The sequence below is a fragment of the Ovis aries genome, chromosome 22 (assembly GCF_016772045.2).
Source record: "Ovis aries strain OAR_USU_Benz2616 breed Rambouillet chromosome 22, ARS-UI_Ramb_v3.0, whole genome shotgun sequence".
NCBI lineage: Eukaryota > Metazoa > Chordata > Mammalia > Artiodactyla > Bovidae > Ovis > Ovis aries.
The window spans coordinates 16,789,451-16,815,037 of NC_056075.1; the positions used below are offsets into that span (position 1 = coordinate 16,789,451).

Here is a 25,587-nt window from a genome sequence, read left to right on the forward strand (position 1 = left end):
CCCTGCTTCATTTTGTACTCCAAAGCCAAACTTGCCTGTTACTCCAGGTATCTCTTGACTTCCTACTTTTGCATTCCAGTCCCCTATAATGAAAACGACATCTTTTTTGGGTGTTACTTTTAGAAGGTCTTGTAGGTCTTCATAGAACCATTCTATGGAACTGTACTGATGATGGAAGTAAAGTTCAATGCTGTAAAGAACAATATCGCATAGGAACCTGGAATGTTAGGTCCACAAATCAAGGTAAATTGGAAGTGGTCAAACAGGGGATGGCAAAAGTGAACATCAACATTTTAAGAATCAGTGAACTCAAATGGACTAGAATGGGCGAATTTAACTCAGATGACCATTATTTCTACTACTGTGCACAAGAATCCCTTAGAAGGAATGGAGTAGCCCTAATAGTCAACAAAAGAGTCCAAAATGCAGTTCTCGGGTGCATTCTCAAAAACGACAGGATGATCTCTATTCATTTCCACGGCAAACCACTCAATATCACAGTAATCCAAGTCTATGCCCCAACCAGTAATGCTGAAGAAGCTGAACGGTTCTATGAAGTTTATTGTGTATCAATTATATCTCAATAAAGTTCTCAAATAGGGGGAAAGGGAACCCATTATAAAGATGAGAGCATAGTACATGTAAAGCGTAGAGTGTAGTTCTTAATATACAGTAGGTACTCAGTAAATCATTACTAATAAAGCTGATGATGACAATTTATAACAAAGCTCTGGCACCTTCCCAGGACTCGAAAAATGAAAAAATGAAACACAGTTGGGGCCTTAAGAGTAAGTGAGAATTCTGAGCAAATGGTCCAGCTTTGTAGATTTGTCAAGAAGAGACAGACAGGATTTTAAATGACTTACCAGAGCTCATGGTGGTGACAAGTCTTCCGCAGCTGGGGCTCTGTACTGCTCTGCATAAAAATACAAACATACAATGGAATTGATGAATGGCAGGTTTGAGATAAAGCCCTATGGTTCACTTTAAAAAATGCAAACACCGTATATACGCCTTGATAAAACCAGGGGGCTGAGCCAGGAGTCACTTAGCCAGGCTTCTGGTTCTTAACTGGCTGTGTACTGACATGACCTTGGACACATCACACAACCTCCTTGACCTCTGTTTCATCACCCATACTTGGTTTTGATACTATCTAAGAATCCATTCCACCTCTAACATTCTATTAAAAACCTCAAGTTACACAAGTCCCTGTGGATCGAGGAGAGGGTGAAGGAAAGGACAAACTTTCAGGACAGAGAAGTAAAGTCATGACACAAACTGGTTACTGGGGACTAATAATAAGATTATATATTGCTTACTATGCTCAAAGAAATGCTGTAGGTGCCTTAACTACATTAATTCACTTGATCCTCACAAAGACTCTACAAGGTAAGTACTAGCATTGTATTAGTTTACAGAGATGAGGAAACCAAAGCACACAGAGGTGAACAGCTTGCTGCCCATGTGACAGCTGCTTCTGGAATCCAGAGAGCCTGACCTGAAGGCCCAGGCACGTAGGAAAGACACTACTGCCCTGAGGTGGGAATGCAGTCCACTTACTCACTGATAACCCTCTCATTTAATACGGTCCCATCCGAAGTCCCCCCAAAACCACTGGGCTGCCGTCACTATAGTTGTACCTCTTCTAGAATCTTATCTAAATGGTTTCATAGCATATGTAACCTTCTGTACTTGGCCTCTCTCATTTAGCATAAAACAATTTAGCAACTGGCCATACACATGTGGGTCTATCTCTGGACTCTGTTCCATGGATCTGTCTTTATCTAATCCATGTCTTGATGACAAGAGCTTTATAGTAAGTCTTGAAATCAGGTAATGTGAGTCTTCCAGTTTCATTCTTCTTCAAAACCATTTTGGTTCTTCTAGGTCCTTCACATTTTCATAAAAATGTTAGAGCCATCATATCAATTCTCACCAAAAACAAAACCTACAAAAAGCCTGCAGGAATTCTGAATGAGAACATGCTGAGCCTGTATATCAATCTAGGGAAAATTAACGTTTTAACAGTATTGACTTTTCCAGCTCATGAGAATAGACTCTCTCCTTTTATGCAGATCTCCTTTAATTTCCCTCAGCAGTGTTTTGCAGTTTTCAAGGTACAGGTCTCAAACTTATTTTGAATACAATGTCTAGCTGAACACATCTGAAGAACAATCTGAAAAGCAAGTCTTCAAGAAATGAAGAACCTTGCTATTTAATATGTGGTCTGCAGACCAGCAGCACCAACATCAGCTGGGAACTTACTGAAAAATGGAGAAAGTTAGAAATCAAACCCTTCATCAGCTGCATCAGAACCTGCATTTTAACAAGATCTCCAGCAGGTCTCTCTGTACTTTCAAATGTGAGACACAATGGTGTAGAGGCCATCAGCTTCCCAGTTCATGAATTCTGTAATAAGGTCATGGTATGGTCCCAGGGTCTGCACCAAGGGACATGCTTTAATTTCCTCTTTTAACACTGAAGTCAGGCACTGGTTTCCTTTCTGGGCAGTTACCTGGTTCACTGCCCTTGGAATTGACTGCATAGAACCTGGGGGCAAAAGGGAAATCATTCTAAGTCCATCTCAGCTCAAAAGAGCAGTAATTCTGCCTGTCACTGTCAAATACACCTGGGACTGCCCGTGACCTTCAACTGCCCCTCTGATTGTTCTCTAAGCTGTGGAACCATTCACTCTTTCAGTTAAGAACACAGCCTGCTGTGTTCTGCATGCTCGGGTGGTTTCCAATCTTGGTTATGATACCTCCATTTGCTTCCCAGGGCCAAAAAGGATGTCAGGATATCATCCAAATGCTTTACTTTTTACATAATTGTAATAATTATGCTACGGTTTTATTTAACATTTAAAGCACAACTGAAGAAACATTTTTGTTTCAACCATGCAGTTATCTTAACAGAGAGTATTTTTCTTTTACAATCCTTTCTAACCTTTATCTGTATAAATAGTATTTACATAGTTGTAAGCTATGTCTGGACAGCTTTGTGTTCCAGTTCTCAAATATTTCATGAATAGTTTTCTGGATTTTTACAGTCATATTCATCATTTTAATGGCTATAACATTCCATAATTCATTTATCAACTCCCTCTGTACAGTTTAAATTTTTTAAATAAATACATAAATGGAATACTACTCAGTTATAAAAAGAATGAAATAATGCCATTTGTAGCAACATGGAAAGACTCAGCATCATATTGAGCAAAGTAAATCTGACAAAGACAAATATCATATGGTATTAATTTTATGTGGCATCTAAAAAATGATACAAATTAGCTTATTTACAAAACAGAAATAGCCTCACAGACATAGAAAACAAACTTATGGTTACCAAAGGGGTAAGTGGGGAAGGGAGAATAAATTAGTTTGTGATTAACAGACACATACTACTATATATGAAATAAACAATAGGAATCTTCTGTATAATACAGAGAACTACATATACACACAATATACACATAAAACCGAATCATTCTGCTGTACACCTGAAACTAACAACACTGTAAATCAACTACAGTTCAATTTTTTTTTTTTCAGAAGTACATAGCACAATAGCATTCTTAGGCTGGAGAAGAAATTGGAGAACTGGAGATTCTCCAATTGGAGAACTGGAGAACTGGAAATGTCTTATAAAGCAAATAAAAAAGGGACAGAGGAGCCTGTTGGGCTGCCGTCTCTGGGGTCGCACAGTGTTGGACACGACTGACGCGACTTAGCAGCAGCAGCAGCAACTCTTACGTGTTGAGTCTTGACCATCTGTTATATGTGGGTCACCCTTTGTACATTTTATATTTCTTAGTACAGATTCTAGTAGCTTCTACATGTCAGCCCAACCCTTATTTAAAAGGTGGTCTAAAGTACATATGGGCAGAGACAGAATCCCAAATACTACCTCAAACATCCACCAACCAGAGTAGATGCCAGGTGTAGCGCCCTCGGTGGTGGTGGGGGGGGGGCCCTCCCCAGGCCAAGCGCTTACAGTTTAGTGGCTGGATGGCAAGAAGATGGAAAGAGAATGGGCCCAGGGTGATAGGACACAATTCCAGTCCCTTAGGAACTTGTACGACAGTAGGAGGTGGTGATGGCAATGTCTAGGTAGTTACCAGCTCCGCACAGAGACTGTGGGGGCAGTAGATTCTGCTCTGCGCTCTCACTTGGCTGTTTACACAGGCAGCAGGTGACACGAAGCAGGGGGTAGTTTAAAATAAAAACTGCAGCAGTGGCAGTAGCACCAGGGATGGCGCCTCGTATCCCGTCCCCGGCAGTGGCTGCAACAGCAACAACACCCCACCCAGGCTATTCTAGGGCCTTGCGTTGGCTCTGAGTCCACCAGCTCAGCCTCTGTGAATTTCTGCCCCTGTTCTGAGGGTGATTCTCCTGCTTCTGGCTAACTCCAAACTACCTGAGATCTTGCCAATAAATCCCCCTTTCAGTCTGAGTTAGCCAGAGGCAATGTTTGGATGTTTGCAACCCAAGCAGCCCAAGATGAGGGGGAGGAGGGGGCCCCCAAGGTTTTGCTAGAGAAGTGAGGCATCATTCCTCTCTCCTGAGTAAGGCCATCCACAGCTGAACCCCAAGAGGCTCAGCAATCGGTTTTGTCCCTATGGCCTGAAGAGCTCAGAGTCAGGGCGGTGGGGATGCAATCAGGAAGCTGCACAAACTGAGGCTGAGCAGAACACTGAAGGCTTTGGAAGTCTCAGTCTAATCCAGGCAGTTTATTTAGAGATAGTCCGAGTATTACCATCACATGTAGAATGTAAGAGTTTACTTTACATAAAAACCTCTGACACTTACTGTTTATTTAAAAATGAAGCTGTAAAGGGTTTGAGAACATGATGGCACATCTTTGGAATTTCTCCCCCAAGTCCCCTCCAAAGGAGGCAGAGGGCCTTTGGGTAAAAGCCAAAAAGATGAACAGTGCCGCCTAGTGGCAAAACTGGACCATTGCAAGGGAGCAGCAATTCCCTGGGGGGTTGCAGGAACCTACAGTGTCTCAGCTTGGGTGGGCCAGGTAGGGTCAAGCCACCATTCCACCCCTTGGACTGTCGGGACATCTGTACTTGGTCAAAACACCACACATCAACACAGACATTCCACCAAAAGAACAAGATGTGAAGTAGCCAGTCTTGTTAAGAATGCATCCCATCAGTCTGATTCCACAACCCTATAATTCTGAGATAAGTCTTAATGACACAGTGAATAATTACTAAAAAGCAAAACTTATGCTCATGTTTCCAGCTGAAGCAGAATCCAATAACTAAATATGGACTGTTTATTGGGAAAGGAAAAAAGGTCCTTCCTTATATGGATGATTCAGGAATATATAACAAGGGAGGAGTTGAGTTTGTCTGTAAAAATGAATTCAAGCAAAGATTCTTGGAAGAGAATGAGCCCCTGGGTGACCTCTCACACAGCATGCTCCCTATGACTTTTGGTGTTTTGTCTCCATTGCTTCTTTACACACACACACACACACACACAACTGCAAGATACTAGAAGGGTGACACTGTGTCATCCTCGGAACTGAGCATTTACTGTTCAGTTATGAACTTTGTCCCCATCTCTATTTAGTCTTCAGAACCTAACTTTCAAGTCTTACGTTCAAAATAATCAAAGACTGTCTTTAACTCCACTATAGCTTGGCTACAAGAAACTAGTTTCCCATTCAACCAAACTATGATAATATTCCAGCTTTGAAATCCAATCTGGGACTTCATATCTATACTGATAGTTATTTATCTAGAACTATCTATCTATAACTATGTTTGCAGGTACTTCCAATGGCTTGAAAAGAATAATATAGACAGCTCACAAAGCCCACAATACATGCTTGACCTTACTGCTTTTATACTTGCTGACCCACCAGCAAAGGCATGTTTCTCCAATTCGACAGTTCATCCTCTTCTCAATCTCTAGTTGAGTCATTTCTCTTCAAATGTATTCTTGACATTATTAGAGAGGGTGCAGAGACTCTTCCGAAAGCCAGAAAGGATAAACAATGAGTTGCTAACACTTCCTTTCAAGGGGAGGAAGTTAGGATAAACTTGACCCTGACATTAACTTCAGCCTGGAATTCCATGACACGGTAGGGGGCTCAGAACACAACAAGCGCATGGTTTCTGTGAAAAGACTGATGCTTCTGGAGAGAGAGCAATAGGAAAACACATCAGAAAGGCCATCCCCCCACATCCTCCCATTTCCTCCTGGAAACCCTCCAATATGGTTTCCGTTCTAACCAATTATCTAAAATGGCCTTCAGAAAGGTTTCCAGCGCGCACACACACAGCCAAGCCCAACAGTTTCTGCAGTGGTTGGGGCCTCACTGACCTTTCCACTGAATTTAAGACAGTTAACTCCTTCCTCCTCCCCCAAGCACTTTCTGGTATCAATTTACACTGAGTCATGAGGCTTCCTTCTACAATAGAATGGGACCTCTGTAGTTCTTCTAGAAGTTTAAAGATCTAGAGGACCCTGGGCTGTGTCCTCATTCCTTCCCAACTACATGCTCACTTCCTGGAGGATTTCACATGGACTGTTAGAACCAGAAGGATCCGTGCAGGTTACCTAGCCCCTTTGCCTGGTTTTCCACCTGTTTTGGAAAAAAATTCCATGAGCCCCTCAGGCTACTAAGATAGCTGTGCGATTATGGATTTCATTCATTTACTCTTGCTGAGCTTTCCTTGGATGAATGGGCTCTACGGCTACTAAAGAAACAGAAATCTAACACACGCCCTCATTATTTCGGTGCAAAAACAGATTCAGAAAAAGTCTCCCATAGTCTTGCTCTTCATTCCATCTACTAAGCCCTTGTTTCCCTCCTACTCCTCTTTTTTTCTTTTGAATTTTTACTGGAGTACAGTTGATTTAGACTTCCCTGGTGGCTCAGACGGTAAAGCGTCTGTCTACAATGCGGGAGACCCAGGTTCGATCCCCGGATTGGGAAGATCTGCTGGAGAAGGAAATGGCGATCCACTCCAGTACCATTGCCTGGAAAATTCCATGGATAGAGGAGCCTGGTAGGCTACACTCCATGGGGTCGCAAAGAGTCGGACACGACTGAGCGACTCCACTCATTCATTCACAGTTGATTTACAATGTTGTGTTAGCTTCTGCTGTACGGCAAAGTGAATCAGTTACACACATACAGGTATCCACTGTTTTTCAGATTTTTTTCCATATAGGCCACTACAGAGTATTCAGTAGAGTTCCCTGGGGTATACAGCAGGTCTCTATTAGTTATATATTCCATATTTATATTTATTTTATATACAGTAGTGTGTATATGTTAGTTCTAACCTCACAGTTTACTCCCCCCACCCCCGCTTCCCCCAGGTAGCCATAAGTTTGTTTCCTATGTCTGTGAGTCTGTTTCTGTTTAATAAGTTCATTTGTGTTGTTTTAGACTCCACCTATAAGGGATATCATGAGATATTTGTCTTTCTCTACCTGACTTACTTCTCTCAGCATGACGATCCCCAGGCCGCCTCTGTTGCTGCAAGCGGCATTATTCCACTGAAGCACTATTTACAATAGTCAGGACATGGGAGCAACCTAAATGTCCATCGACAGAGGAATGGATAAAAATGTGGTACATATACACAATGGAGTATTACTTGGCCTCATGCCCTTCTTCCTCCTCAGTGGCACCTTTGGTCTCCTGGCAATGGACACTGAATTCCAGAGGAGAATCAACCCTCCACAGCTAATGCATGAACTGGTCAGTGCCCTTTCCCCCTTATAACTTCTGATATCACTCACCAAACGTGTCCTGTGTACTGTGTACTAAATGTTCACCAAACGTGCAACGTGTCCTGGTAATCAGTTACCAAAACCGGCCAAGGCTGTTACTCATCTTTTCCCACCCTGCCTTCCCAGTCTCCACTCCTCCAATCAAGCCCTCTGGAGAGTGAGGCCCCTCCAGCAGGGCAGGGTCTTGCTCATCTCTGTCTCCTAACGTCCAGCATGATGCCTAGCTCAGAGCAGGCACGCGTTAGTGGGGGTGGGGTGAACGTCCCTCGTGCAGGTCTGAGTGCACTGCTTTCTCTCCCTCCCCCTGGCCTTCCATCCTGCACCTGCTGCATTGCCTCGTCAATTCTTCTGCCCTCATGACTCATGCTCCCCAGCCACCTCTGCTTTTCCATCCTCACACTCACCATTCCATTCCATTCCACTGCCTCATTCCCAGACCATTCAGTTCAGTTCAGTCACTCAGTCGTGTCTGACTCTTTGCGACCCCATGAATCGCAGCACGCCAGGCCTCCCTGTCTATCACCAACTCCCGGAGTTCACTCAGACTCACGTCCATTGAGTCAGTGATGCCACCCAGCCATCTCATCCTGGGTCGTCCCCTTCTCCTCCTGCCCCCAATCCCTCCCAGCATCAGAGTCTTTTCCAATGAGTCAACTCTTCGCATGAGGTGTCCAAAGTACCGGAGTGTCAGCTTTAGCATCATTCCCTCCAAAGAAATCCCAGGGCTGATCTCCTTCAGAACAGACTGGTTGGATCTCCTTGCAGTCCAAGCGACTCTCAAGAGTCTTCTCCAATGGCATTGAAACATGTATACTATCATGTAAGAAACGAATTGCCAGTCTATGTTTGATACAGGATACAGGATGCTTGGGGCTGCTGCACAGGGAAGATCCAGAGAGATGATATGGGGTGGGAGGTGGGAGGGGGGTTCAGGATTGGGAACTCATGTACACCCGTGGCAGATTCATGTCAATGTATGGCAAAACCAATACAGTATTGTAAAGCAAAATAAAGTAAAAATAAAAATTTAAAATAGAAAAAAAAAAAAAAAGAGTCTTCTCCAACACCACAGTTCAAAGGCATCAATTCTTCGGCACTCAGCCTTCTTCACAGTCTAACTCTCACATCCATACATGACCACAGGAAAAACCATAACCTTGACTAGATGGACCTTCGTTGGCAAAGTAATGTCTCTGCTTTTGATTATGCTGTCTAGGTTGGTCATAACTTTTCTTCCAAGGAGTAAGTGTCTTTTAATTTCATGGCTGCAGTCACCATCTGCAGTGATTTTGGAGCCCCCAAAAATAAAGTCTGACACTGTTTCCACTGTTTCCCCATAAGCCTCAGAATCACCATATAGCCCATTGGAGGGGGAAAAAAAAAAAATCCATGGGGGCTCTATAAGCTCAGAGGGGCTGGTTGGGCAGGACAGGGCAAAAGGAAAAAAGGCAGTGAACCTCCTAGGGAAGAAAAATGTTTATCTAAAACGCAGGCCAGATGATACCATCCAACAGCGTTTCTTTACACCTACTGTGCATCCAAAATAGTGCCGAGCCCATAGGAGACCAATGTGAGTCAGACAGTTGCTGTCCCTGAGGCCATCATGGAGTTGCAAGAAAACAGATATGTCCCATTTAATATAAGATGGGTAACGCTCTGCTAGTGATCTGACCCAAGTGCTACAGGAACATAGAAAGAAGAGGAATAAATTCTGTAAGGAGAAAGAATCAAGGAATGATAAATACTAAAATGTTTCAATGTCCAATGGCACATATTCTAAAATCTGAAATGCCACACTTTGGGAAACACTGGTCTAAATGTCCAAATTCCTTAACCTACCATAAGGCTCTGTAAGATGAAGTCCCAATGACTTTTCTAGTCTCATCTCGCCCAAGTACTCAATCAGCCCTAAACTCCATGTGTATAATATTCGTCATTCCCATGGAATCCTGAACGAGATTTCCCAGTTCCAAGTCGTTAATCTCATTGTTGCTTCCCACTAAAGCCTGCTCCCTCATTTCCCCAAACATTCAGACCAATTCTAGTTGCCAGATGCACTGACCCAACAAAAATGGAAGATTTTAATTTTGGCTTTAGTCTTCCATTTTTAGTCACTATTAAGAGAGTCATGATGATAAGGAATTCATTTAATAAGACTTATTTAATAATCTTGGAATTCAGAAATCCCATGCTCAAGTTCCCACTAAATTCATCACACTTTCATCCCAGGCCCTTGCCAGAGGTAAGATCAAGCAAGATCTGGAGTTGGAAAGGTAGCTGCCAATAAATCTGCAATTACTGTTTTCCCTTTTATACTTATATGAAGTTTTTCAGTAAATATGCAAAGTTGATTCTGCCAACAAAATTGGCAATAAGCAAAAGAGCCCAAAAGAGTTTCAAGTCTTATACATGTAAAATTATTTCATCTTTAGACAACAGAATTTAGGAGGTAATACATGATTACAAGTTATGTAGTACAATGGATGGTTTAAAATAAACATTAATAGAGAGGTTTAATATCCTTGTTTTACAGTGTACTCAATACTTATTGCAAGAAAAATTGTTAAAGGCATGAAGAAATTCCAAGGAAAAAATATGACTAACCATTTTCTCCACTTCTTAAATCAGTCCACAAGTTTAAAAACATTAATGCTCAGTGTGAACAAATGCAAAGCCACTGACATTTTCCTACAGTCAGTGACACTGTAAACTGTTACCATTGTTTTCAGCATAGAACATCAAGACTTTATGTAGCTCACATCCTTTGTGCTTTAGGGGAACCTAGCTCAGAGAACGGAGAAGGCAGTGGCAACCCACTCCAGTACTCTTGCCTGGAAAATCCCATGGACGGAGAAGCCTGGCAGGCTGCAGTCCATGGGGTTGCGAAGAGTTGGACACAACTGAGGGACTTTACTTTCACTTTTCACTTTCATGCATTGGAGAAGGCAATGGCAACCCACTCCAGTGTTCTTGCCTGGAGAATCCCAGCGACGTGGGGGCCTGGTGGGCTGCCGTCTATGGGGTCACACAGAGTCGGACACGACTGAAGCGACTTAGCAGCAGCAGCTCAGAGAAAGAACGCCAAATGACAATAAAGCTACGTAGACAGAAATGTTTACTACAGCTTTATTAATCATGAAAACCTAGAAACACTGCTGTGTTCAGTAACAGGGAGCCAATTACAACAGCCACTCACCTCCTAGGTGGACTGAACCATTAAGAAAATAGTGGTTATGTAGAACATACAACATGGGAAAACACTTCTTATAATATCCAGTGAATGCCACAATATTATAAAGTAATTAGCCTCCAATTCAAATAAATTAATTAATTTTAAAAAGATTAGGTGAATAAAAAGCAGTAACAGGTCTGCATGACATTTCTGATTATAAATATGTAAAAATCAAAACACATGCACATACTACAAAGAAAATATGGCCAAACTCTAACAGTGATGTGGCAGAGTAGAGTTGCAGGCAACTTTGAAATCTCATTTCTATTTTCCGAACAGTAGATAATGTGGTTATAAAACACTTCTTCTTCCATGACGGGAAATTGTTTTTCAATCTCATCCCTGGCATTTGATATGCAATTGTGTCATCTTTAGAACTTTAAAGAGCAAATTCTAGCAGACAAGCTAAAAAAAAAGAAAAAAAGGCCACCAACAATCTTGTCCACTAGAACATGGCAGCCCCACATGATGTAATCTTTTCTCACAACCCATAACAAACACCCCAAATATGGAATTACAGCATTAATTGCCAGTGCTCGCGTTGTTTAATGAAGCCAAACTACTCTCACGCAGTTCCTTATGAGGACAAGGGGGGCAATAAAATGACTAGAACGTTCAGCCAGATTTCCTAAAGAAGCAATGGTTCCAAAATATTTTATCTTAAAATAGTCCACAGAGACTGCCAGGTGACAACACGCACAGCAGCCCATGGCTCCTCCTCGCTGCCAGTTCCCGACTCCTAACTTGAGTCCGTGGCATTCCAGAGCCCCGAGCTCCTCAAACTCTTTATATGTACAACTCTGGGCACACACCATTTCTGAAGCATGCATTGTTCACCAAGACACGTCTTAAATACAAAAACTGGCCCATTTGTGTTTCCCAAATATGGCTGCGTGTACAGACCCAAAACAAAGCTGTCTCATTGCAGCATCCCGTACACTCGAAAACTTCCACTTAGGAGATCTAGATAATTGAAACAAGGGCAGATTCCCAAATTCGTTAGATAATAGCAAAATATCTTAGCTCTGCTTAAATTGTAAATACATAACCTCAAACTAATAGAGGCAAGCCCAGGATATAAATGACACCTTTCTTCAGAAGTCGTCACTACACAATGTCTCCCTGAGGAGACTGCACAAATGAAAGCATTTTCAATTCTCAGGAGAGTGAAGGCTGAACCACAGGCTGTAGGTAGAGAGACTAAGAAGTTACTGTGTGTGGCTGAAAAACAATTTAAAACAGCTGAAAGGGGGTCTTTTAGAGGTTGAGAACGAGAAAGAAGGGTGAGTTTTATATGGCAGGAGAGGTGTCCACTCTTAATCCCTAATTCCCACTCAACCTCTCTTTTAAACCACAAAATTCCTAAGGCTACGTATTCACCACATCATATATCATACAGACATCTGCAGTGCAGGCCCATACCACGCTCAGGAATGAGGGAACAGAAGTTCCATTCAGTAAAAAGACTCTGGGTCTTTTGCAAATACATAACTTAAATACCTCAATTCATAATACTGGCTTATTCAGAAATTGTTTGTTTTCTTTAGGTGTTCTGAAATTTTACTCACAGTACACTAACCTAGCAAAAACCCAATAGAAACACTGAAAACATCATATTTTCTGAGAAAACCTCTCAGTAGCATTTGTCTAATAACTGAGGTGGAACACATAGTCTAACCAGAATCAATAACCCCCGAACCCAAGCCTTGGAGGCTGAGGACTGCATCAGACCCTTGGTGCCTAACAATAACATATGTGAGATGCTGATTTCCATTCAACATGTGGTGAACTGCAGTACTTTGGCTGTTTTTCTTTTTTAATTGCATTCTGAACTAATTTTAGACAATTTTTAGTTTATCAGGTATAACAGCTACATCCAAGCATTTGAGAATACAGTGTAAATTTCTGAAACGAGTTTTCCTCCAACTAAGCTAAAATCACTAAAAATATTTAATATAGTGTCAAGGTCATAGCAAACATTCAATAAAAAGTTTTTGGTGTGTTTTTTTTTAACCTATGTTATTTCTCAGACCAGATTACCTGGAAATCAGTTGGTACCTATTATACATTTATATATTAATAAACATTATATGGATGCATATATACACACACATTTATGACTTCAGTTGTTCTATGTGTATCCAACTATATCAATAGTCACTTTGAATATCAATGTTCTAAATGCATCAATTAAAAGAGATTATTGCATGCTTAGTCACATCCAACTCTGCGACCCCAGGCTCCTCTGTCCCATGGATTCACCAGGCAGAGAATACTGGAGTGGGTAGCCATTCCATTCTGGGGTATCTTTCCAGTCAGGGAGTTCTGCATTACAGGTGGATTCTTCACCGTTTGAGCCACATGGGAAGCCCAAAAGAGATTACTGGAGTCGATCAAACAACAAGACCCAACTATGTGCTGTAAGAAAGCCACTTGAATTATAAAGACACAGATTAAAAGCAAATAGATGAAGAAAAATATACTGTGTTTAACAGTTTCTATATGTGTTTAGTGGCTATGCAAAACAACCACACACACAGAAAAAAAAAAAAAAGTTAAAAGAACTGGATTTAAACCCAAACTCTTATCAGCCTCAGTTTACTCACCTACAAAAAAGAAGCAAATAAAAGCTAATTTCCTAAGGTGTTTCTAAATTGTAAAAGCTATATGAAATATTGTAAAGTGCTGTTACAAAAGGAAAAGTATTCTAGTGAAGAGATGCCAATCTAGTCCTGTTATCCACTATTGCTTTAAGAGATGGATGAATATCTTATCACAAAGTTATTATCAGTACTTGATCACATAAAGCATCAGGCTTTATATACTGAAGTAGCATCCAAGAACCAAGAAATTCATCTCTGGTTCCACCTTCCTATGCAAAGTCAGGCAATGAAGGACACTCTGGACAAAAGCATCATATTTCAAGATACTTCAGAGTTGCTCTCTAAGGTCGGGTCTCGGGAGCCACGCCGTTATTTCAAGACCCACTTACTGTACACGCATACGCTGCAGGCCTTCTGCACATGCTTCAGAACGGACAGATGAACCAGCTCTTCGTTTCCTAAATGCCAACCGTGAGCCAGACCCTTCTGTACATCAGTTCTACTCTTAAGAACCCCTTATAAGGTTTCCAAACCCTTTTTGCAAATGAAGAAACTGAGCCTCAACAGATATGAAAAGACTCACTGAAAAATCTTGCAGAAGTAAGTAAGATCCTGGCACTGGCCCCCCAGCCTGGGTTCTTTCCAACCCATGATCCTCACCCAAAAAGGCACGACACAGTCCCTGCCAAAAGCAAGACGGCCCCGTGTGAAGGCTGTTCAGAGATCTGACATACCTTCAAAAGAGATGCATAATTTTCAGGGGCATTTTTACCCAGCTGCGGTAATCAAAATTTATCAACCAAGATAAGAGACGGTGCCTGCCCTCAGAGAGCTTACATTCTAGTTGAGAAGACTAACAGCCTTGAAACCCTGACGAGGCACTAAAGACAGCATGAAGGAGCATTTCTGGACTGCCCTCCACTGTAGGAATATGCCAGCCAAATGCCAGCCAAGAGAATGCCAAGCTTCAAGACTCACCTGGGAAAGACCAGGGGACATGCTGACAAAGCCACCCTCTGACTGTTTAAAATATCCTTGTAGTTCTTACAATATTAACTTCTCTGGAGAGGGTTCACTGGGGAGATTAGATCACACACAGTACTTGCTGGCAGCCTTTAGGAAGCAATGGCACCCATCAACACCCCCTTACCCACACACACCTGTAAAGACTTAGAGGGACTCTAGAATAAACAACCTGGCTTTCAGCTGCTGCTCTGCCACTTAACTAGATGCTCCAGCCGACTTCTGTCAGCTAACCTTGGTAAGACTCAGTCTGCTCATCTACAAAACAGGAATAATAGCCATCAGCCTCAGAGGCTCATGGTGAGCATTAAATGAGGTCAAACGCATAAAGCGATGATCACAGTGTTCAAAGTGTTCAACAAATTTGAGCTTCTTTCAGGAGGATGAGCATCATCCAGGTATCTGAGGATCAAAACCACTTGGTTTCTCTGAGTAGGAGCTGATGTTCTCTTTTCAACTGCAGGTAGATTAGACTCTTCAAGTTAATTTAAATGGAAGTCTCACCCAGTTCTCCTTTCAAGACTCAGCTCACTGTATGCTCTTCCTGTCCCTCCTGAAGTTGCCTGGCCTGTCTTTTCCCAGCATCACAAATCTCAACACCTCAGCTTCCCATAAGAAACAAAGTAGTAGCCTACCTTTTCTCCAAATAGTAAATGCTCATGGATAGTTATGTTACTGCCTAGGGATCACTTAATTTCCATATAAAAATGATCATCTTCCATGTCTTCTGCTACTCACAAGGCTGTTTTACTCACGAAGTTCCTAAGGCGGAGATTCCAAGGTGGGCTGGGTAGCATTTGGTACCCAGCACTGAATGTACACAGAAAAGTATATGGAAAGAACCCTGGGTTGGCAGTGTGCCTCAACCACAAAATGGCCTTGAGTGCAGGCAATGGCATCTTTGCTGGTCTCTTCCAGGACACAGAATGCAAAATAAATTCTTTGGAAGTTTCCTAATTCAAGAGTAATCTGCCTGGATGGGTGGGGAGACTGGGGGAGAATGAATACGTGTGTATGTATGTCCACCTGAAACTATGACAACATTGTTAATTGGCTATACTCCAATGCAAAATAAAAAATTAAAATTAAAAAAAAATTTTTAATGATTAACCTGACTGAGGCATGCAGGATGAACCACCGAAGTGGGGGAGCAGGGAGAATATGGGGGCTGACTTCTGTGAGCTGAGGTCAAGCCAAGGGAGGGGACAGTGACATCAGTGATTTTTTTATAAGCCAGCCCCCTCCAAAAAAAATTTCCCTCCACCGTGTACACCCTCTCTACCCAGGAAAGCCACTCCCAGAGAACTTGTTTTGCTCATCTAGCTGGGCAAAAAAGCTGCATGGAGGCTTTGATCACACCAATCACAGGTAGCAACTTCCACATTCATCTTGTCTTGTGTATCTGCAGCAATAACTGCAGAGAATTTGATTTTCTGAGCTTACTCCTTACATGTCATTCTGCCACATTTGCCCACAGCAAATTTTCTTTTTTCTGCTCAATTGCTTTGGTGGCTGACAACATAGAATTATCAAAAAGTAAAAGATGTCAAAAATCCTTGTAGAACTCAGACCAGCTTGCTAACCAAATAGGGACACAACAGCAACCACGAAAATAAAAGATGACTGGGGTGCTTAAGAGTTCATTTTCAAACAAATGTCAAAGAGAACAGTTCTCAACACAAAATGACCTTGCCTTCACAACTCACATAACATAATGTATAAATAAGACACTGGAAGCAAAGAACGAGGTATTCAATCACACTCATCGTAGGACTGGGGACAGGAGAATGAGATGATGACGCTGAGCTCCTAAGAGAACATTAAATCCCTCACAGTCAACTATCAGCAAAAAGTTCTAGGTGTTCAGGCAGTGACTTTAACATTATGAACCTCAGCTTTCTGCCACATGCAAAACAGGGATTAAAATAGCACTAACTCGCCTCCTATAAGGATTAATTTCCCTCCTGTGCATTACCCACATAGCACAGTGAGAACTCAATAAATGGTCACATTGACATAATTGGTCTATTTCCCATCTGTCTCATTCTCCCAATATTCGGAGAATTGGAGGTGAGTAGAAATATGGTTTAATAAAAGGCTTTAACTAGTCACTACTTTACTGTAACAGTTTGTCTACTGGGATTCTGCTTGAAGTGGGGACAGCAATGCCAAGAAATGAGGCTTTGCGCCTTGAACAGAAAGCATAAAACGTGTGGCAGCCCCACCCAGGACCCTACTTTTTCATAAAACTTTGCAGGTTACAGAACATCAGTGCCAGCGGTGGCCTTGGCCACCTACAATCTTTTAAATAAACAAATAAATTAAAAAAGAGTGGGGTGGGTGGGAATGCAGTATGATCTGTCTTTAACAAGGTTTCATGGGGCCGAGGGACTCAGAGCATCACAGAATTTCAGGGCTGGAAAGGACCACAATTTCCAAATGTTATGAGTCTTGAAGTCCAGACCAATCCATCAAGATGAGCGATTACTACAACCAGTCACACACGCTCCCTGAAACACAGAATCTCCACCCTGCCAAGCCCTTCCAATAGGACAAAGGGGAAAGCCAAGCCAGCCATACGTGTCACAGCTTCTATGCCCGTGGTCCCACTGTGCTCTCTAGAAGCTAAGCTCCCTGAAGCTAGGCATCTGTTACCACATGAGTCTGTAAGTCAGGAGGATACAACAATATTATTTTAAATTCCTTCTTAAAATTTCACTTTGCTCTTCCCTCTGAAAAAGCAACAGTACAAAATTAATATCTAAAGTTTCATAACATTTATAGTAAGTCCAATGTCTCAAACTAAAGTAAAAAAATCTTATATACAAGTACAAGGTTGGGAAATAATAGCTTTCTCTTGGCAAAAAAAAAAAAATCATTAAGGCAAATCTGCCATCAAATGCCCTTTGGTGTTTCTGAACCCATTATTTCATTCAATAAAAGTTCACTAATGCGAGGCACTGAATAGTGTGGTTCTTCTATTTTAAATTTACAGTAAGTCTTACATGTCTGGAAATCAATCCCTCAAAATTCTAAACAGAAGGCATTTTAAGAAGACTGCAGAGATGGGAGGAAGGATAAAGGCCCCATGCAGAAATCACTCCCACCCTTTAAATATGCAACAAAAGTCTTTCATAAATATGTAACTTTAGAACTCTTGGGTTGGTTTCCACAAATACCAAAGCTCCCTTTTGGGGGACTGAGAATATAATACATTGGTGAATATAATTGCACTTCTGAAGGGAATCTAGGTTAAGAACCATATAATTATAGACTCTTCTTATCTAATAATAAAAGTGCAAAGATAAATAAGTTTTCTCTTATGTAAAAATGTAAAGCCAAGCTAAATACACTAGATTATAAGGGGGGAGAAAAAACTAAAAGATGAGCTAAAACTCTTGAAACAAAAATGAAAAATACTTGAACTCTCAGCATGGTATGAAGCATTTCTAATTCCCATCTGCTAACATCACAGCTCAAAAACCTAGCCGGCAAATTTAAACGCAGAGAAATCTGGTGCAGTGAGATCTTGGGAAGCACAAAATCCAGGACGACACAAAGTTCTCTGACAAGGCTTTGCTAAATTGTCAAATCCAACCAGCTGAACAGGGACAGAAAATCCCAGTTACATATACGTGGAAATGAAAATACTCACACTCCTACTTCATTGCCAGGAATACCGAAGTCCAAAGAGAGAGGAGGGAGGAGCAGGAGGGCTCAGGAATGTGCCCGAGACGCTGAGCAGAGGAGAACTGGCTGGGAAGGTCCTTTCTTGGGAGTCTCCCAGCAATCAGCATTTACTCACTTAACATGGACAAGTGCGTGCCTGAGCCCTTCCAATGAAATGCCAGGCGGGAAACCCTTCTCTGGCCACTCAGCTCAGCTCCCTCATTAAATTCAGAGTGAAACCAGCTGCCGGGAAAGGCAAAGGGTGACCCCACCAAGGCTCTGGAAATTCCTAGCCAAGAGTAGATTGAGTGCCTGGATCAGTGCTAGAAGGGAGATTTCAGGCCAGCTTACAGAAGATAAGGAAACCATCCTCAGAGTTCTGCTCTGCTCGTGGCTGGAAATAAAGTGTGGTTCTCCATAGAATGTGTTGGGTCCACATGCCAGTCCACTTTAGCCTCACTGTCATCGGGGAGGAAGGACAGATGGAGGAAGAGGGGCAGGGAAAACCCAAAGATGAATAAAATGAGGCAGATGAACAGACCAGCCAGGCAATATTTTAACAGGGGAAAAAAAGATCAATTCTCTACAAGAATTATTTGCATTATATAGACAGAAATACACACAGAATTCTTCACTAAATAGAAGGGCTTGTTTACTATTTGTTTTTGTGGGGTTTTTTGACCCTTGCAGCCTTTTTCTTTTCGATACTCTAAGATCGGACGTTGGATGTTTAGTCACTAAGTCATGCCCAACTCTTTGCAACCCTATGGACTATAGCCCACCAGGCTCCTTCTCTAGGCAAGAATACCAGAGAAGGTTGCCATTTCCTTCTCCAGGGAGCTTCCCCGACCCAGGGATTGAACCCAAGTCTCCTGCACTGCAGGTAGATTCTTTACCGCTGACTTTTAAAAATTTATTTATTTAACTGGAGGATAATTACTTTTCAATACTGTGATGGCCTCTGCATATATCAACATGACTAGGCCATAGGCACACACGTGTCCCCATACATGTGTCCCCCCCACCGCTCCTCACTTCCCCTCCCCATCCCTCCGGGTTGTCACAGGGCACTGGCTTTAGGTCCCCTGCGTCTTACATCAAACTCCCCCGGCTATCTGTCTTACATGTGATAATGTGTAGGTTTTGGTGCTGTTCTCTCAAGTCACCCACCCTCTCCTTTTCCCACTGCTTCCAAAAGTCTGACTTTCTTTTTAATTGATGGACAGTTGATTTACAATATTGTGTTAGCTTCAGGTGAATAGCAAAGTGATTCAGTTATATATATATATCTTTTTCAGATTATTTTCAATTATAGGTTATTACAAGATATTGTCAACAAAGATCCATCTAGTCAAGGCTATGGTTTTTCCAGTGGTCATGTATGGATGTGAGAGTTGGACTATAAAGAAAGCTGAGCGCCGAAGAATTGATGCTTTTGAACTGTGGCATTGGAGAAGATTCGAGAGTCCCTTGGACTGCAAGAAGATCGAACCAGTCCATCCTAAAGGAGATCAGTCCTGGGTGTTCTTTGGAAGGACTGATGCTGAAGCTGAAACTCCAATACTTTAGCCACCTGATGCGAAGAGCTGACTCATTTGAAAAGACCCTGATGCTGGGAGGGACTGGGGGCAGGAGAAGGGGAAAACAGAGGATGAGATGGTTGGATGGCATCACCGACTCAATAGACATGAGTTTGGGTGAACTCCGGGAGTTGGTGATGGACAGGGAGGCCTGGCGTGCTGTGGTTCATGGGGTCGCAGAGTCGGACACGACTGAACAAGACATTGAATATAGCTCCCTGTGCTCTACAGTAAACCCCTGTTGCTTATCTGTTTTATGTATAGTAGCTTGTATCCATTAATCTCACACCCCTAATTTATCCTCCTCCTCCCGTTCCCCTTTGGTTTCTATAATTTTGTTTTCTATGTCTTTGGATCTGTTTCTGTTCTGTAAATAGATCCATTTGTATAATTTTTTTTGGATTCCACATATTAAGTGATATCATATTTGTCTTTCTAAACAGAGGTTAAGTTGTATTTAAATCTTTATTTCATTTGTTTTGCCTATCTTTGAAGTCTACACAAATGACAGTACGAAATTATGTTGAAATATAGATATGTAAAATCATTTTGAAGTCAAAGAACTTTAAGATAATCTAAGTGATAGCTGCTCTTATGTCTTGATCTTTTTTTTTTCCTTTTAAAATAAAGATAGATCTGTAACCAAGTATGGCAAGACAAAAACTGACATCTTTTGGCTTTCATTTCATTACTATGGAAGCCAAAAATGCTGTTTTGTGTAACTATGTGGTTGGAAGACCCCTAATAGAACAATCATTGCCTTTTTTGTGGAGAACTGTCTCTTCTCGTCTATCCCTAAATTAAATAAAATACTGGTTTTAGCTTTTGATTGATATGAGGTAGCAATTTCCTCCAAATTCAGTAATTTCCTCCAAAGATACTTTTATAAATTCACAAGTGACTTAATAACCAACGATTTTCTTAAATGTAAGTTTTCTTCTTATGGCTATTGAGAAAGTATTTTAAAGTCCAACTTGCAATGCTATTCCCAGTCAACTCAATGAATTGGAGAATTCAGAAAAAAGCAGGAGGTATTTAAAAATTGTTTCTCATATGTGCCTTTCCACCAAATTTTTAATTTGTATTTTAATTTTCAATATAAATTTGAATTATCTAGATTTTAAACCATTTTCAATTCTGGTAACTAAAATAATTTTTGCAGGTCTCAATACTGCCATAGGTTGATAAACAGGGGAGGTACCTGTTTAAAATGGAGACTGTAGGTTCTGCTCTCAGATATGTTGACTGAAAAGTTCCAAGAAGGCCCCAGAATCTGCTTTTCTGACATACAGTTTCAGACCATCATTTGAGAAACACTGGTCAATGTGCCCAGCTGAAGCTCCAATACTCTGGCCACTTGATGTGAAGCACTGAGCCATTGGAAAAGACCCTGATGGTGGGCAAGATTGAGGGCAGGGCAGAAGTGGGCAGCAGAGGATGAGATGTTTGGATGGCATCACCGATTCAATGGACATGAGTTTGAGCAAGCTCTGAGAGATGGTGAAGGACAGGGAGGCCTGGTGTGCTGCAGTCCATGGGGTCGCAAAGAGTTGGACACTACTGAGCGACTGAACAAAAACTGTATCACCAACTATGAGATGCCCACAGCTCTCGCACAGAGCTGACCACAAAGCCGAAAACTACCATGAGCATGTTACATCACTTTAAACATAATTTATAATTTGTACTGATTGTGTCAGAACTTCACTTAAGCAGGGTGACAGTTTTTCATTTTTTCCCTGCAAAATGTTCACAGTGAATAAAACAATGTGCAAATGTAATTCCACTTGCAGGGCCTGCCAGGCATGACTGCTCCCCATCTGTACACAGTCTGGCACGGGGTTTCCGCATGAGGAAGTAGCTCTGAGTACACGAGTCTATTAGCTTAAATATTCCTAAACTGGATGTCTGAGAAAGCAAAGAATTCAACTGTACACAAAAGGTAGGATGATTTCATACCATAACTCATAAAATGACTCTAACCTAGAAAAAGATGTATTTGGACACATCCAGCAACACATCTAAAGAGCAAATGTTTATTTTTTAATTAGAGAGGCTTTGATTTCTAATAGTCCATTAATTATTTACTCTATCATGCTATTGTTAGGGGACAGTTCTCCCCTTATATCAGACTCAAACTCCCAACTTCTAATGTGTTTCCACTAAATACAGTCTTATGAATTATACAGCAACAGGAAACTTTCTTACAGAAAGCAATTAAACCCCCCCCAAAAAATCAAAAGTGGTTGTTTGAGTACTAAGCTTTTTAAGAAGAATTCCCTTTTCATCTCAATTCAAGAGTAATTCTTTTTTTAGATTTATCAAGTTCATTTTTTAAAACATGAAAGAAATATAAGCACAGAACTAAACATCTGAACATTAAAGATCCAAAATGTCAGCACCCAGCACAACCTCTTAATCTGTAGGACCAAACTGCCACAAATATCACTCATACCGGGTGAACTTGTTTCTGATCCAGGTAACTGCTAAGTATTCAGGACTATACCTCTGTAACACATAAACTTTAATTTGGGGGTAAGAGGGATTCCCTGGCGGTCCAGTGGTTAGGACTCTGCCCTCTCACTGACAAGGGCCCAGGTTCAATCTCTGGTCAGAGAACCAAAATCATGTAAGCTTTGAAGCTTGGCCAAAAAAAAAAAAAAGTAAAATTTGGGGATGGGGAGCATATATTCAAGCTCTGCTTCACATTTCTTTTTAGCCCAGTCTGATCCTTTTTCCTTAGTAATAAATTAAATACAACTAATGTTATCACCAAGAGCCCCCTCTTAAGCACGGGCACTGTGCTTCACATGTCACATACAACGGCTCATTTAACCCGCTAACCTTATGATATATGGACTGTGCTGCCAACTGCGAAAGCAGGCGAAGGCCCAATGTCTTCTCTGGGGTCACACAACCAGGATGTGGTGGAGTCATGACAGAAAACCCCACCTGACCTTAAATTCCAGGCTCTTTTCTACGACCTCACTCTGTAAAGGTGTGTCTACACTGCTCTGCTCATTTTAAGGACGCCTTCCTAGTACACTCGCTTTTGTAGTAATGACTTGAACCTGCTCAACGGCATTCTGCACAATCACCCTGCCTTTCCGAAGTGTCTGCTTCATCCCCACACTGTGCTCAGTCCAGCTACAGACAGGAACAGAGGCGCTGCCCTCGAGGGGCTTGCATTCCAAGCCGTGCAGGCGGCTTAAAAGCAGGACAGGGTTTGGGTTGGTTTTTTTTTTTAAAGCCACGTGATGCTTGGCCTTGGTCCACTGCTGGCTGCTGAGAGTGTGACAGTGAACAGAAGCCTGGACTGAGGCTTGTGAGCAGAGACAAGGGACCCCTTTGGTCCACGACACGAACTGAGAGTTAATTAAGGACTCTTCACAGTGTTCACTCTGAGCCTTTCTCAGCACCAATTCCAAAACTAGAATTGTTTGTCTCTGCAAATTCCTAGCCACAAGTAGATTGAGTGCCTGGATCAGTGCTAGAAGGGAGATACTAAAAGGAAAATATTAAGGTTAAATCAAGTTTGCGGACATTTGAAGAAAAAATTTTAAACCTGTTCATAGTTACGATGCTGGCATCGTCATCAAATCCCAAACGTGCTGTTTACTCCCTCAACTCTTGTCAACTCAAGTGGCAAAGATATCGCAAGTTCCAGTAAACACGTGGCTCATTCTCATGCTGGCAGAAGTGCTGGAGGGGAACTAGAAGGAGTGTCTGTGGTCAAGCTTAGGATACAGCCTTCACAGGGGCAGTATTCCCCACAGCCCAGCAAGGCAGTTACCAGTTATCAAGGGAAGAGGACCCTAAGGTAATAGGTCAGTGTAGGTAGCCCACGGTCATAAACGTCCCCATTTCCTCCCACCACTAACTCTTGGCAATTCCATGCTTCTCTTTAATGAGAAGCCTGTTGCCTCTCTACCCACGCCCCTGCCCTCCCTCAGAGGCACTGATTAAGAATCCAGCCTCGATTTGCAGTAACATGGATGGACCAAGAGATGATCACAGAAAGTGAAGTCAGAAAGACAAACACATCACTTATACGTGGAATCTAAAATACGACACAAATAAACTTATCTATGAAACAGAAACAGACTCAGACATTGTGAACAGACTTGTGGTTGCCAAGGGAGGAGGGAGCATGAGGTAGGATGGACTGGGAGTCTGGATTAGCAGATGCAAACTGCTATATGGAGAATGAACAAGAAGGTCCTACTGTATAACTGAATCCCTTTGCTATACAGCAGAAATTAACACACTATAAATCAACTATACATCAATTAAATCTTTTTAAAAAAGAATATAGGCTTAATGACAATTATCATTTCCACTTAGTGGATGTGCAACCGTGGGCAAGTTACCTGGGTTCCTCATCTCAAAATGGGGTGATCGCAAGTGGCTACCACAAGACTTGATTGGGATAATACAGGTGAAGCACTTGGCACAAAGCCAGGCATAGCGCACATGCTTGATCAATGACCGTGGTCCCTCGGGAATCAGGGCACCCACAGTCTTGTCCACTCTTTGTCCCACTCACGTGACAGCTCCTGTATCGTTTATTCCTCTGTAAACCAGAGATGACTCTCTGAAGGGGGAGAGGTGAGAACTATACACATTCTGGCGTTTTCTCTGCTCTTTGCAGGGATCTCTTTGTGCAGGATGGTCAACAGATGTTTTGAGTTTTTGCTTTATCTAACAAGGAAGAACCTTTTAAAACTCTCAGCAGACTCACACTTATTTGGAATTCTCTCAGTACCTTACATAGTGGAAAGCATTCAGTAAAAATCATTATTGAGTCTGTTTTGATATGAAGGACCTTAGAATCTTTAGAAATAATCTTTACTGTATTAGATGAGAAAACAGTTTTGGTGGGGAAGGAGAAGGCTGCCCATGATGTCAGAGTGAGTTTGTGACCCAGACAGGAATGAAACTAGGGCTTTTAACTCCCATTTCAGCACTGCTTCCCCCCAAAAGATACTGCCCCGAGTCAAACCACAGCTAACCAGCTTTACCGTTCTACAAACCAAATGGTAAGGTCAGTGTCATGCTAATGTCACGTTTCAAGAGAAGCAAAATTCTGGGAATTCCCTGATGGTCCAGGCGCTTTCACTGCCAGGGCCCGGGTTCAATCCCTGGTGGGGGAATTAAGACCTTGCATGCTGCGTGTGATGCAGCCAAAAAAAAAAGCAAATGATACTAAGAAATATATCCACACTATGAAAAATTCTTCATGATACTAACTTTCTATATACAAAGAAATAACAGAATGCTCTAGATAGTGAAATATACTGATTGCTAAGATTTGCAATGTTCTGTTTCCCCGCAAAAGTCACATGTTGAAAACCTCAGGCCCAAGGTGATGATATTAGGAGGTGGCGCCTTTGGAAAGTGCTTAGATTCAGGGCAGAGCCTTAATGAATGAGATTAATCCCCTTATAAAAGAGGCCCCAGAGAGCACCCAGCCCTTCTGCCATGTGAGGCAATAACAAGAAGGAGGCAACCTGGAAGAGGTGAGGGCCCTCTTCCAGGTGGAAGACCTTGCTGGAACCCTGACCTTGAAGTTCCTAGTCTCCAGAACCATAAGAGGTAAGTGTCTGCTGTTGATAAGTCACCCAGCCTGTGGCACTTTGTTACAGCAGTCTAAGAAGATGAAGAAGTCCAACTTTTGAAGAGTCAGAAATATTATGAAACGAAATACTCTGGCA

At 41.9% G+C, this 25,587-nt stretch overlaps 1 protein-coding gene across 50 annotated transcripts in view; it reads right to left on the reverse strand.

Annotated features, from left to right (window-relative positions):
- SORBS1 (sorbin and SH3 domain containing 1) overlaps positions 1 to 25,587 on the reverse strand; it is a 233,556-nt gene that overhangs the window by 121,020 nt on the left and 86,949 nt on the right. For 49 of the 50 annotated variants that reach the window (XM_060405059.1, XM_060405041.1, XM_042238982.2 and 46 more), the window contains one exon: positions 867 to 916. In XM_060405059.1, coding sequence (XP_060261042.1) covers positions 867 to 876 — 10 coding nt within the window. In that variant the 5' untranslated portion in view covers positions 877 to 916. Of the gene's footprint in view, positions 1 to 866; positions 917 to 18,279; positions 18,379 to 25,587 lie in introns of those variants that run through there. The other variant, XM_060405050.1, reaches the window with a different exon arrangement.